The sequence below is a fragment of the Lolium perenne genome, chromosome 7 (assembly GCF_019359855.2).
Source record: "Lolium perenne isolate Kyuss_39 chromosome 7, Kyuss_2.0, whole genome shotgun sequence".
Taxonomy (NCBI): Eukaryota; Viridiplantae; Streptophyta; class Magnoliopsida; order Poales; family Poaceae; genus Lolium; species Lolium perenne.
The window spans coordinates 221,180,779-221,196,137 of record NC_067250.2 but is presented as its reverse complement, the minus strand read 5'-3'; the positions used below and the strand labels follow the sequence as shown (position 1 = coordinate 221,196,137).

At 49.4% G+C, this 15,359-nt stretch overlaps 1 protein-coding gene across 1 annotated transcript; it reads right to left on the bottom strand.

The window, feature by feature from the left end:
• Nucleotides 1-4,144: 4,144 nt before the first annotated feature.
• Nucleotides 4,145-14,760, bottom strand: LOC127313611 (uncharacterized). Its single transcript, XM_051344098.2, has 2 exons — nucleotides 14,400-14,760; nucleotides 4,145-5,808 (listed from the first exon to the last, which is right to left on the bottom strand). The coding sequence occupies exons 1-2, from the start codon at nucleotides 14,679-14,681 to the stop codon at nucleotides 4,435-4,437; spliced, it is 1,656 nt and encodes a 551-aa protein (XP_051200058.1). The 5' UTR covers nucleotides 14,682-14,760; the 3' UTR covers nucleotides 4,145-4,434.
• Between the last annotated feature and the right edge of the window lie 599 nt (nucleotides 14,761-15,359).

Genomic DNA, 15,359 nt, shown 5'->3' with positions numbered 1-15,359 from the left:
TCATCTCCAAAGCACGGACATGATCTCCATCATCTTTGGGCATGATCTCCATCATCGTCGGCGTAGCGTCAAGGTTCATGGCCCCGTCTTCATGGTTGTTCACCTCATGTAGCAACTATTACAACTACTTTGAAATACTACTCAACATGAAATTTAAAGACAACCATAAGGCTCCTGCCGGTTGCCACAATACAATAATGATCATCTCATACATATTCATCATCACATTATGGCCATATCACATCACCAAATCCTGCAAAAACAAGTTAGACGTCTCTAATTTGGTTTGCATATTTTACGTGGTTTAGGGTTTTCGAGTAAGATCTAATCTACCTACGATCATGAACCACAACGGTGATACTAGTGTTGTCAATAGAAGAGTAAGTTGAATCTTCACTATAGTAGGAGAGACAGACACCCGCAAAGCCTCTTATGCAATACAAGTTACATGTCGAACGAGGAACAAGTCTCATGAACGCGGTCATGTAAAGTTAGTCCGGGCCGCTTCATCCCACTATGCCACAAAGATGCAAAGTACTCAAACTAAAGATAACAAGAGCATCAACGCCCACAAAACCATTGTGTTCTACTCGTGCAACCATCTATGCATAGACACGGCTCTGATACCACTGTAGGAGAACGTTGCATAGAAAACAAAAATTTTCCTATCGCGAACACGCAATCCAAGCCAAGATGCAATCTAGAAGACGGTAGCAACGAGGGGATGATCAAGACTAACCCTTGAAGAGATTCCAAAGCCTATAAGAGTAGGCTCTTATTGCTGCGGTAGACGATCACTTGCCGCTTGCAAAAGCGCGTAGAAGATCTTGATCACGATCGCTTCCGGCGCCACGAACGGGCAGCACCTCCGTACTCGGTCCACACGTTCGGTTGTTGATGAAGACGACGTCCACCTCCCGTTCCAGCGGGCAGCGGAAGTAGTAGCTCCTCTTGAATCCGACAGCACGACGGCGTGGTGTCGGTGGTGGTGGAGAAATCCGGCGGAGCTTCGCTTAAGCGTGCGGGATGTGGTGGAGGAGAGAGACCGCTAGGGTTTGGGGAGAGAGGGGGGTTGGGCGCCGGCCCTCTAAGGGGTGCGGCCAAGGCTGAGCCAAAGAGTGGCTGCCCCCTCCCTCTCCTCCTCATTATATAGGTGGAAGCCCCAAGAGTTCTAGTCCAATTCTTCGAATAAGACCCCAACACTAAAACCTCCCATATGTAGGAAAACCTACCCAAGGTGGGAATCCCACTTGGGGTGGGATTCCCCCCTTCCATGAGGGGGTTGGCCGGCCACCCTAGAGGAGTCCACCTTGGACTCCTCCCCTTTAGGGTTGGCTGGCCATGCAAGGTGGAGTCCCTCCGGGACTCTACTTTCCATGGTGATTTCTTCCGGACTTTTCTAGAACCTTCTAGAACCTGCCATAAATGCACCGGATCATTTCCAAACTTGGAATATGACTTCCTATATATGAATCTTATTCTCCGGACCATTCCGGAACTCCTCGTGATGTCCGGGATCTCATCCGGGACTCCGAACAAATATTCGAACTCCATTCCATATTCAAGTTCTACCATTTCAACATCCAACTTTAAGTGTGTCACCCTACGGTTCGTGAACTATGCGGACATGGTTGAGTACTCACTCCGACCAATAACCAATAGCGGGATCTGGAGATCCATAATGGCTCCCACATATTCAACGATGACTTTAGTGATCGAATGAACCATTCACATACAATACCAATTCCCTTTGTCACGCGATATTTTACTTGTCCGAGGTTTGATCTTCGGTATCACTCTATACCTTGTTCAACCTCGTCTCCTGACAAGTACTCTTTACTCGTACTGTGGTATGTGGTCTCTTATGAACTTATTCATATGCTTGCAAGACATTAGACGACATTCCACCGAGAGGGCCCAGAGTATATCTATCCGTCATCGGGATGGACAAATCCCACTGTTGATCCATATGCCTCAACTCATACTTTCCGGATACTTAATCCCACCTTTATAACCACCCATTTACGCAGTGGCGTTTGGTGTAATCAAAGTACCTTTCCGGTATAAGTGATTTACATGATCTCATGGTCATAAGGACTAGGTAACTATGTATCGAAAGCTTATAGCAAATAACTTAATGACGAGATCTTATGCTACGCTTAATTGGGTGTGTCCATTATATCATTCATACAATGACATAACCTTGTTATTAATAACATCCAATGTTCATGATTATGAAACTAATCATCCATTAATCAACAAGCTAGTTAAGAGGCATACTAGGGACTTCTTTGTTTGTCTACATATCACACATGTACTAATGTTTCGGTTAATACAATTATAGCATGATATATAAACATTTATCATAAACATAAAGATATAAATAATAACCACTTTATTATTGCCTCTAGGGCATATCTCCTTCACATTCCCCATCAAGACAGAAGAATCCTGGGCGACTTGGTAAGAAGTGAACATGGATATGTCAGCACACACATGAACATTAGCCCCCGTATCAATCCACCAACATGGAGATTGAAATACCGAAAGAACAGTAAAGAGATTACCGTACCCATCAGCATTGCTAGCGGCCACCGTGTTGACTTGCTTGGCCTTTTTTTTTGTGGTCTGCCCTCTCTGGACAGTCCTTAGAAAAGTGGCTAGCCTCCCCACAGGTAAAGCAGCTCAAATCTGTTCTTTTATCATCTTCTTCTTCTTGAAGGTTGTAGTCTTCATAGGTTTATTGAAGGAGGGCTTGTTGTTCCCTTTGTTCTTGCTATAAGGTTTCTTCTGCACCATGTTGGCGCTAGACTGACACTCACCGTTCTCCTCAACATCAAGAGACGCTATCATATTTTTGACTCATATCTCTTGTGTCTTGTGTTTGAGAGTTGTGGCAAAGTTCCTCCATGAAGGGGGCAACTTAGCAATAATGCATCCAGCCACAAACTTGTCAGGTAAGGCACACTTAAGGAGTTCAAACTCTTTCGCAATGCACTGTATCTCATTAGCTTGTTCGACTACAGAACGGTTATTCACCATCATGATGTCATGGAAGCTCTTCATGATGTACAGTTCACTGCCTACATCGGTTGAACCGAATTTAGCACTCAGTGCATCCCAGAGCTCTTTACCGTCTACTATGTGCATATACACATCACATAGACGATCAACAAGAATACTCAGAACGCATCCGACGAAGAGAGTACTATCTTCCTTGAACTTTTTCTGATCTTGCTCAGGTATAGTTCCTTCAGGTAAGACATTACTAACTTCGAACACTTTCAGATGAGTAAGCCAGAGCGCAGCCTTAATCTGACACCTCTTAAAGTGCACACCGGTAAACTTATTCGGTCTCAGTGCATTAGCAAAAGCATCCATTGTTAACTCAGGAAATTGCCTAGATTTAGGTTTTTGGATTGTTGGATAATTAGGCACAATTTTCATGATTAATTCCAGAATATTAAGCATGACGACAGTAACTACTAACATGTGAAACTCGAACATACCACATGCATTAATCAACATGAATAGTAGCAGGGCAAACGGTACAACATCCATCAAATCGAGATATGTCACACGTACCGTTCTGGTGGAGGTGATGGTGGCGGTGTGGCAGATGACATCGCAGCAGTAACATTTTTTTATGACAACGTTGTTGACGACGGGTCGAAGTAGACGGCGTTGAAGACGACGGTAGGTAGCACCGCCCGACTTGGACAGAAGGCGACCCGTGATGAAGAGCTTGAGCAGTCGCGCAAAGCGCTTCCCAAAAACCTAATTCGCCCTCTCCCGTACAGGATCGCAAAGGCGAGCGGCTCCGGAGACATGCTCTCCCGTTCGTCGGTGCGTGCCGGCAGGCGGGATGGAGTAGGCTACGTTGGCGGCGCAAGCAGAGAGAGGTGGAAACCCTAACTCGTGTATTGAATGTGTTTCTGCGGTAGCCGGCCAAGAGATTATATAGGCTCAGGAAACCCTAGGCAACGTGGGCCATGCGCACGTCGCACGTACGTTTCGAGTTGGTTACAGATAGCCCACGATCCGGGAGCGGCCCATGTTCGTCTAGGACTCTGTTCGTTTTTCTGAACTGCAAAAAGAAAGGAAAGTCTCGGCTCGAGGCTCAATCCACTCACCACGATCGCGACGCGTGACGAGTCGAGACGAGCGAGGTGGAGGAGGAGGAGCGCACATGTATCACTCCTATTCTCACTCACTTACTAGTGGTGAAACAACCCACCTTATAAGGTGGTCTAACTTCTTCATAACTTTCAATGTGGGACTAAACTTCTCACCTCTTTTCACTCCCTAGTAAGCTGCCACTAACTTGGGCTCAAACTCACATGGACTGTCACATTGTGGACTTTAAAATTTATATAAAAATGTGAAATCTAATGTGAGCCACTAAAAAGTGAACCTAATATTTAGCTTGAGCTTCTACCTCCCCTCCATCTTGGCTACTTTCCTTCGCACATCCTCTTCTCTGGCGGCCATCCTCGTGACCTCCTCGGCCGTGAACGGCGGCGGCAACGTGCAGGGCTCATAGGTGGCGACGTACCTCTCCCTGGATTGCATCATAAACTCCCTGTCCCGACCTTGGGCGGGGCATGCCATGGACTCGGGGCAGAGCTCCACGGCCTTCTCCGGCACGGTGGGCGTATACCGGAGCAGGGCGGCGTACTGCTTGAGCACGTGCAGCATGTAGTCGTACACGTAGTCCATGCTCATCTCCTCCCTGGCGAACCCGCTTCCCTCCTGGCCGATCCGCCTCGCCTGCGCCGGGTGCGAGTTCCCCCAGTCGACGGCGAACTTGACGGCACGGCACTTGTCTGCAGGATCGATGGGCCAGTAGTGCTTGCCGGCGACGAGCCCTCGGGAGAAGAAGTCCCTGAACGGCGTGTCGATGGCCAGCATAGGCGAGTCGCAGGCGAGGATGTACTTCTCGCTCACCGACCACGACCGGCCCTGCACGTAGATCATGTACCTGTACCGGCACTGCTTCGCCAGGTTGGAGTCCTTGAACCCGTTCCGGATGGCGGCGTCCCAGTCCTGCTTGAACAGCCGCGCGTTCCACTCCTTGCCGGCGGCGGAGTCGTTGTTGCACCGGAAGAGGTCGCGGCGCGCCTCCGACACGTACGGGTTCCCCTTCCAGAACGCGTAGGCCTCCCGGTCCTGCCACGGGAGGCGCGTGTTCTCCTCGCCGACCTCCTCGACGAGCGGCGCCCACGGGCGGATGTTCACCTCGGACCAGCCCCAGAAGGACCAGTCAGGCCACAGGACCTCGAGCGAGGAACCGTCCTTGCAGTAACGGAAGAGCGGCGGCGCGGTCGCAGGGTCCGGGTAGTCGGCGGCGCGGAACTCCGGCATGTCCTCCAGGTTGAACATGACGTCGACGTCCGGGACGCGGCCGGGGTAGCGGGCGAGCAGCTGCAGGATGCCCCACTGCGTGAACACGTCCCGCGTCTGGAACGCACGGTGGTACGTCTCCACGTACGCGCGGCCGGACACCACAGTCAGCCGGAATGCAGCCTTCGGCTGCGCGCGCTCCACCGCCTCCCTCGTGATCCCGGAGACGCGCCACCGCTCGAGGTCAGAGTGGATGTGCCGGAAGTAGTCGGGGCACGACGGCGGCGGCGCCGTGGGCTGTTCGGGCGTTGGGGACGGTGGTGGCATGCCGTGCCGGCATTGTGGCGTGGAGGACGAATTGCCGCAGCTGAATGGTATGGGCACGAGCGGTGATGAGCGGTGGCGGCGAGGAGGATGTCGCCCAGGCCGGCTGATGCTGCCGTGGCTGTTGCCCGGGAGGAAGGACTGATCAATCGTCCACGACACATGTACAAGAGCAACACAAATCATCATTAAACATTATAACTAGTACTAGTATCGCGGAAAACCGTTTCTGATCTCGGGTCCAGATACTCTCTTTTTTTGGACCAATCAGGTTCAGCGTGCTCCAACAATGACAGGGTATTCAACTACGTATTCACCCTGTAGCTCTGTTCCAAACAGTGACTAAACAGTGACTATGTCCACTTAGGTAGATATAATTAAAGCCAGCACCTACTTCTTAGCCCAATAGTCCACGACGGAGGTAAATTTCCTGTACGGCTGTACCATTAGAACGCAACCCGCCTCACCGCCGCTGGCGTCTTCGGCCAGCGCTCCGGCCATGAAGGCTTCTCCCGACCTTGCTCGAGCCCCCGCGAATCCCGCTCTCCTCCCGGCGTGGTCCGGCCGAAGCCAAGGCCGTGTGGTGCCTAGGCTTGGAGCCCCGCCGCGCGCCTCGTCGGCCCGGCCAGCCATGGCTCCTGCCGCTTACAACTTCCCCGCCGTTCCCTGCGCACCTCGTCGGCCCGGCTGGCCGTGGCTTCTGCCGCTGAAAACTACTCCGTCGTCCCCAGCGCACAGCCGCCGCGCGCCTCGTCGGCCCGGTCAGCCTTGGCTCCTGCCGCTGAAAAATCCATCGCCGTCCCCCGCGCACAGCCCGTCGCGCGCCTCGTCGGCCCGGCCGGCCGTGGCTCTGCCGCAGAAAACTTCCCCGTCGTCCCCCGCGCACAGCCGCCACGCGCCTCGTCGGCCCGGCCGGCTGTGGTTCTTGCCGCTGAAAACTCCCCTATCGCCTCCGCGTTCAGCCTGCCGCGAAGACGAAAGGCGCGACCCCTCATCGGCGGCGCTGTGGAAGCGGGTGGCGAATAAGAAGGCCTCCCCGCACTTGGACCTCCGTCCATGGAGCCATCCCGGCACTGGCGGCCGACGTGGTGCCTCCCGCCGCAACGACGACGCCGGTGAACTCTCCAACTGCATGTGCCACCAGCACATGTCAACTGTCCTCACCCGCCAGCCACGCGACGATCTCACGTCCGTCAGCTACTCTCGCTACGTACACCTACGTACGCTATGCGTACAACACTGTTCTTGCCTGCTGTTCCTGACAAGAATTGTCCCTGCCGCAGACATCCCCAAACGATCTGGACGGTCCACAAAACGAGTTCAGTTGAGCTCGGGACCAGAAACACCCCTCCCCTAGTATCGTAAGAAGTAAACTTTATTCATTTGCTTAATCTAATTCGTGTACAAGAGCAAAATTTATTCATTTGCTTAATCTACTTCATGTACACGAGCAAAACTTATCCATTTGCAACTATGCAACCAAATAGCTTGATATGTGTATTTGTTTTGCTTCTGACCAGGCCATTATTTAGAGCATCTCCAGCCGCGTCCCCCAAAGCGTCCCCCAAAGGAATTTGGGGCGCGCCGGACAAAAAGACCGTTCCAGCCGCGTCCCCCAAAGCCCATTTTTGTCCGGCGCGCTCCGATACGGTGTCCGGCGCCCCGAGCCCGTCCCCGTCCCACAGGGGACGCACCGGGGATGTCGGACACAACGAAAAGCGAGGCGGGGAGTGGCGGGGCCGACTCGTCAGCGGCACAATAAATTTTTAACCTAACCGTCGCCTACCTCGCGACGGAAGTTATTGGCGGTGCAGTTCCCGCAGCGACGCAGCGACGGTGCAGTTCCCGCAGCGACGCAGCGACGGTGCAGTTCCCGCAGCGACGCAGCGACGCGTCCCGTCGCGCCTAGCTCTGCGTGCCGGCGTTAATGCGCGCCACCGCTCCCCCGCCTCCCTCCGGCCTATAAAAGGGCCGCCTCTCATCGTCCCTCTCACACACAAACCCTAGCGCCTCTCTCCCAAACCCTAGCCGCCACCATCTCAACAAGACTCGACGCTATGTCCGGTAGAGGCGGAGGCCGACCTCGCGGCCGTGGTCGTGGTCGTGGTCGTGGCCGCGGCAGAGCTGCACGCTCGCCGTCGCCTTCCACGCCGCCGGCTTCATCATCGTCGGAGATGGACGTGGAGCCGGACGTGCGGTTCGAGTTCGTCCTCGTCCTCAAGGGCGACCCGTGCGGCATCCAGAGGCTGCCGGACTCCTTCGCCGACTACGTCGCCGGCGACGATCGCCCACGCACGATGCATCTGCGGGAGGCTGCGTGCGGCTACTACCGGTGGATCGTCAACGTGATCTACGACGCGCGTGGCAAGATGTACCTCAACATCAGCTGGGAGAAGTTCGCGCGGCACCACAACCTCCAAGCCGGCTTCATCCTCCTGTTCTCCTACTTCGGCGACAGGGACATGAGCGTCAAGGTCTTCGACGAGAAGCGGTGCTGCCGGGACTACCACGGTGACAGCACCGACGAGGAGGACGACTGGGTGTTCTTTCTTCGCAGCAAACACGTGCACGGAGGTTTCTGGATGTTCGCCTCCTCGGTAGAACCAACAAGGGCACCATCCTCCCGCTGAATTTTCCAGTTTAGGTGACTAGGTGTGCCCTCGAGTGTTCTTTCTTAGCAGCGAACATAGGAAACCTTCGATGCACGGCCTAGTTAGGTTTAGTTTCTTTGCAAAAAAAAATATTTGTGTCCACGACGGTTCAAACTATGTATTAGTTTGTGGAAAACCATGTGCCTAACTGTGTTTTCGTGTAAACCACGTTCCAAATTATGTATTAGTTTGTGGAAATTGAAATAAAAAAATCAAAAAAATGTATTTTAAATGTTTGGGGGAGGCGTTTGGGGGACGCGGCTGGGGAGCGACGTCCCCCAAAGGTGGCACGAACAAAACACGTCCCCCAAACGCTCAATCCGGCGCGGTTTGGGGACGCTTTGGGGGACGCGGCTGGAGATGCTCTTATCTTCCAATGTGCAAACGTCTTATGCTGGGACATTTGGAAGCTCAGAACTGCACAGATTTTTTAGCATGCATGTCAGGCCTAGATTTGCTACCTCGAAGGGTCACTTTTTTTTATTTTCAGATAAAGAGTATATATTAATATTATGGAGATACCAATTACACCTAGCTTCTGCAACAACGCATTGCCCTAGCGACATTACAGATGCACATAACCCAAAAAAGAAAGAATAATTATCAAAAAAAATCCCGCTACATTAATCTATTCCTTGAAACAACGACACTAACACTACCAAGACAGCACCAGAAGTTCAGCTTCTCCAAAAGCGACGCCGCCAAGAAGAAAACAGTGCACAAGCGCTGTCGTCGCCCGATCATAGATCTTAGGTTTTCACCCTGAAAAAAATCCTCACTCTCAAAAACAATGCCTTTCTTCATGATACTACATTGCAGGCTCATAGACTGAAACTTGACCACAAGGAGAAGCTACTGACTTGGATCTCTTCTTTGCCTAGATAGCTTAGATTAGCTTTTGCTTCTTTGCGTGGTTCTAGCCTTAGCTTGTATATAAACTGTATCTAAATCTTTTTAATAAAAGTTGGGCTATGGGGCTTTTGCCTCACAGTAAAGGGTCAAAAAATGTGCAAACGTCTTTAGCCTCACAGTAAAGAGGTAGCTGTCAAATTGAATGCACCAAAAATTCAAACCGATGAAAAGGGTAATGTGCACGACCACACATAGATGACCTACTTATTACGCCATAATAACTTGTCTTAAACACGTCGGTGTGCCTATGATCATTTCCACTCCGATTAAGGGTTTGATAGCTCATCTAGTTCAATTAATCCTTGGACATGTGGTGCCCTTCTATTTAGGTCAACTTTTCATTTTGTAGCCCTTACAACAATGGAGCTATCGTAGGTAGTACTCCCTCCGGTCTTATTTAATTGACTCGGATTTAGTACAACTTTGTACTAAATCTGAGTCAATTAAATAGGAACGGATGGAGTATCATGCATTCCATATATGTAAATAACCGTGTTACTATAATTAATAATGGCAAAGATCATAGTGGTATCATATAGCACATATAACTAGAAAATGTCAAACAGATCTTATGCATAATTTTGCTTTGGGATTGTACAAATCAATAAATATAAGAAGACCATGTCACTATTATATGATACTATGCATTATTGATCACTCTTGAATTTTTTTCTTTCCTTTCTTTGCGGGAAGAAATAACGTCCTTATTGATCATTAAACGTTCTCGTACAGATCCCTATACTAAGTGAAACTCCCATTGATTGGTTAGTACCATGGAAAAAAATAGCGCGCTATTCCAACGCTAATAGCACGCTATATCATATCTGGAGAGCCGACGCTACGCTATTTCGGCGCTATAGCGCGCTATTCGCGTTAATAGCACGCTATAACATGCTAATAGCGTATTTTTAGACCCACGCTATTTTGTTATAGCGCGCTATTTTTTTCCTTGGTTAGTACTGATATCGCTCTCTCCTAGCTCGCGCACCATGACACGGCCATCTCTCGGATAGCAGAAAGTCAAAACAAATGGAGTATTTTGTCAAGTTTCCACCAATGGGCAGGATATTTAATTTTTAGGGTACAGTTATAGAAATCAGAACCGTGCAAATCTAGCTAATGAACCTGCAAGAGAGTTTCTCGATGAGGTCCATGCTAGCTAAGTTAGGATCGAACTGACTTTTTAATCCGGAATGGCCACTAGTCGACTTTACCTATTATCAGACTTAGCCATCAGCTGATGTTCGAAATGTCGTAGAGAAGATTTGGCTGGGTCACGCAGGAACAACTCTACACGTACTACTTGTCTACTTATTCTTGGCCGACATGGTATTACGCAAGAAGAGATGAGTTAACAAAGGCTTCAGCTTATTCGTCTCAATGGAAAATTAGACACCTCAGTGTGCAGGTCGTCACTTCCATCCTGATTGACGATTGGCTCGTCTAATCTACTCCAATTTTATCTGATCTGGTATGTGGGCAGGCAGCGGGCTTCGTACGTTCCGTTCCACTTGCCACTTGGCACTAGCTTTCCCTGCTTCTCCATGGATCATCGGTCAGCGCATCGCTCTCAGGCGCTGGCGCGCCGGCCAAGTGCTGCTCAAAGCGTCAAAACAATGGAGTATTTGGGAGGAACTCGGGGAAGCCACCGCTCTGGGGAGGTCCGGCGTGGGGCACTCTCGCGTTGACGTCGCGTCGCTAGGAGGGAGGCCGGTTTTCAGTGGATTTTTCCGTTTCTCTTCAAGAGCAGATTTTCGGAACCCGGCTATATATCGATTTTTAATATTTCGGTAGTGGGTTTAAAAAAGATCAGTTGTGAATTAGTTAATTCGAAATTTGGGGAGGGTGAGTTTCATTTTTTCATTTGTTTGAAAAAACCTTAGCAACTGGTCATGATGTTTGACAAAAAAATCATAATAATTATTAATTCAATATGAATATGTATAATTTTTTTAAGGTTTATGGAGCTTAATATATTTTTGTTTGCTAAGATCTTGAAAGAGTGCAGCGAAAACTATCTTGTTGGAAGCTACCTTATTTTATTTGTTTTGCATGAATATACAAAGGGTGATTGGACAAGATCTTGACTCTTAGTGTCTCTATGTTTAGATTCACATTTCTCTGCTCATTTGCTCGTTTCGTTACTTTTGTTCTGCTTTTAGTGAATTTTCTGTTCAGATTTTGGCAAAAAACGAACAGATTAAAACAAATAGTGTGTCCATGCAATATTTAGTGTTGCCACCAAGTTACAACTTGCACTGTTTTCACTTTGTTTTCCGCACATCTACAATTTTATATCTAAATACTCCCTCCGTGCAGTAATGTAAGATATTTTAGATTTTTAAAGTAGACTAGATACAAATCAAAAGGAGTGAATCTACACACTCAAAATCGGCTAGATATACACAAAAGCGAGTGAACCTTCAAAAGACCTTAAACGTCTTATAAAACCAACCAAACAGAGGGAGTAGATAAGAGCATCTCCACCAGCGGCCCCCAAATAGGCGCCGGCAGGGGCGTCGGCACTGCCGTATGGGGGTCGCCGGCGGAGCATCCTCTATTTGGGGAGGTTGCTCCCACACCGGCGCCCCCGTAGTGTAGCCTCAATAGAAATTTAAATTTAAATTGATATTTAAAAACCGAATTTAAACGAAATTTATACAAAAGTACGTCGAATTGGTACAAAACAAAATTCAAACGATATTTAAAAACCCAATTTAAAAACTTAAACTTAATCCTAATATACTGGCCGTCGGTTGGGGCGCGCGACGGGCCTGCCTCGTTGTCGTTCTTCGCCTTTGCCGCCTGCGTCTGTGCCCGCCTCTCGGCCCTTGATTCGCGCATCTGGCGGTGGAGCATGGCGGCTGGCATCGCAGGAGCTTGCCGGCGGCGCCGTCCCCGTGCTTCCAGCCTTTGCTGAGAAGCCTCGTTCTCGGCGCGCCTCGCTTGCTCGCGGGCGAATGCGTCGTAGTGGTGATGAGCGTTGAGGGAGGCGAGCTTATGTCGCTCCGCCTCCTCCGTGGCCGCTCGCTGGCGCGAGATCTCGAGGGCGTGCTCGAGATTAGCGTCGTTGATGAACTCCCGCTGCTCCTCCTTCAACGTCTGGAACCGCTGCGCGTTCAACGACGTCAGGATCGCCGCCTGCTCCGGGTCAGGGGTGCCTGCGGCTGCTCACCCCACTGTGCCGCCTCAGCTTCCGCATCTGCGAAGGAGGCCTCGCGCCACACCGTGAACCTTGGGTCTACGTCGCTGTCGGAGCTGTTTTCCGCGTCGGGCTCCGGCTCCGGCTCCAGCTGCGGTGGTGGTGGTGGTGGCAGCGCACGGCCGTTGAGGCCTAGCATTGAGTACGTCGTCTTCGGACGGCGCGGCATTTTGAGGTGGAGAGGAGAGAATGGCGCGGCGGCGGTGGTGGAGATGAGAGGATAGCACCGCGGTGGTGGACGGCGTACGTATTATATAGCGGCGACAACTGCCCGCATTAACGGCAACGTACGCGATTGGACGCCGCGTGGCCAGTCGCTGCCCTCGTGGCCGCTTCGGTTTGCGCGCGAGAGACCATTAAACGCCGACGACCAACCTTCCCGCGTCGCGGCCGATGTGAACCGTCGCGTCCTGTCGCTGACAAGGCGCCCCCACCCTTCGAAAACCGTCGTTCCGCGAGGCGCCGGCGCGCCCGATTCGCGCTCTTGGTGAAGGAGCTGGCACGGGGTTGTCATCGATTCTATTGGGCTCGAAAATTGGCCGACGCCGTTTGGGGCGCGCCGGTGCGAGCCTATTTTCGCTCCGGGCCCCAAATTGCTATCAGGACCGCTATCGGGACCGCTGGTGGAGATTCTCTAATTACCGATACACGGACACCTATAACCCACAACCACGGCACTTACTGTGTAAAACTTGTGCCCACTGCAAAAGGACGCTAAAATACAAAGATCAAAATGGTTCGCAATTTAGATCATTATTATTACTTAAATTTACTTCACTTTCAGTTATTTGTGTCAACCGCCCTACGTACGTGTCTACCAGGGACTTGCCTTTCCCAAATCTCTAGAAAGGGCAATATCTTTCTAGTGATTCTCCAGGATATTTTGTTCAGTTTCCATACATAATTACATATGCTGATATGTGCATGGTTAATTAGTTGCAGGAATTTCCATGCTTCTTTTTGACGAAAGGCAAGCTGGTTGAAAATATGGCACCGAGATGTGCATCATGAATCATGATCAGTACGTCAAGAAGGGCGCTGATCGTGTATGTATCCCGTGAAGCACTTTGCTCATGAATTAACACACGACGAGACACGTACGTATCATCGCCGACTTTCAACGACTTAGCTGTAGTACTGAAACTGATGTTTCCGTGGAAAGTTTTGTTTTTCTCGTCTCTTTTTCTACATGCACGATCTGTTTTTCTTCGTTCAAAGTCCAACATAGAAGTCTATATAGTGCATATTACATATCCTTGGATCGTAGCATCGCTGGCTTCTCGTCATTGGTCCAGAGAGGTAGCGTGCGAAGGAGCAGAATAACTAGAGAACACTAGAAACCTCAGAGGGGATTGGTCACTCTACTTGACTTTGGAACGGGTCCACCAGATACAATAGTATACCCCTTCCATCTCTAAACATAATATAAAGCACTCTTATAACTTTAGCTATGGTTTGTATTTATAATGTCCATGAAATTTGTGTAAACGTATACGAGATGAAAAAGATTTGCAAGACAAATTAATGTAGTGATACCATTTATACATCTGAATCCATATAATTTGGTTATACTGGTGGTCAAAGTTATACTATAATAAAACCCTGCTAAAAGGTTATGATGCTTTTCCATTTTCCTTGCATTAATTTGGCATAATGAATACCATATTATCGCTACGTAGGGCTTAATTCGTGTTAATAATTCATGAACTCGTAGCTGGTCGTGAATTGCGATACACCATTGCATAATAACACGATTAATAAAGGAAATAAATGATATGCATTCACTACGTAATTGATTCGCGTTACTAATTAATTTGCAGCTTGGTGGTGATCGAATTGTAATGCAGTCTAAGATTTTCTTCCAACAGTGTGATGCAGGTCAAAGATACCAGTAACACGCGCGGTTGCAAAGATAACTCAATCGAAAGGAGAGAGAAAAAATGGCATGCACATGTGTATATACTTACAGCGTCCAGGTCGATCCATGTGGTGCCGACGAGCATCGCCAGCACCACGAGGCCGCCGATGACCATCCCGACGGCGCCCCTGGTCGGCGACACAAGCGCCGTCCACCACCACGTTTTCTTCGTTCTTGCTGGTGAAGAGGAGGATGACGAAGACTGCCGCTCTACACCCACAGCAGTGTTGTCGTCGTCGACGACCTTGCACGGGGCCGCGCCGGCTGCTGGAGGCGGCACCAAGGCCGCTCCCTCCTCCTCGTCGGCCGCAGGGATCAAGCTGCTCTTCATCTTTGAGTTGAGAGACCAGGCGTCAGCACGCGCTAGTGTTGGAGCTGTGGAGCTGCAACTCTGGCTCCCTTTCTCTCTCTCTGTGACTATATATATGCGGTAGAACCGCCCTGCCGATTGCTGGTATATATGTCCAGAATAATTAATAAATACTAGTTGAATGCTCGTGCGTTGCCACGGATCAATGCATATCTAAATAATAAATGACATGGTCATCCAGCTGAACGAAAAATCATATGATTCGAGTCATAAAAACTTTATATCATGCTTTGATCATTATCCTTACTTCAACAATGGCATCATCATACTTCATACTCACCATACTCCAACGTCTCACTCACTGTTGTGCTCTACTTTTTCTCCAACTATGCCAAATCACTACTTATCACAAACGGTTTTGAATGCTTATTATTCTGCAGGTAAAAACCACCAAGTCAATAAAATCACAAAGAACTTGCATATCTTAATTTGTTCTTGACAGTATTTAATACACGTACCTAGCATACAACATGATGACACCTTTTAGCTGTGTAACCAAACAAGGTAAATAGTGCAATACATTTCCCTGGATGATGAGATATATATATATTCTTCTCACGACTTAAAATGACCATGCACCTTTAAATTAGTAAATTTAACGAATCACTACTGATTTTGTTCTACAAATGTACATTGTCC

Excerpts from the sequence above, each read along its gene's own strand:
- LOC127313611 (XM_051344098.2), bottom strand. The coding sequence starts at position 14,681 with ATGAAGAGCAGCTTGATCCCTGCGGCCGACGAGGAGGAGGGAGCGGCC. Across the intron at positions 5,809-14,399 it reads CATGGATCGACCTGGACGCT|TCCTTCCTCCCGGGCAACAG; the intron begins GTAAGTATATAC and ends ACGATTGATCAG.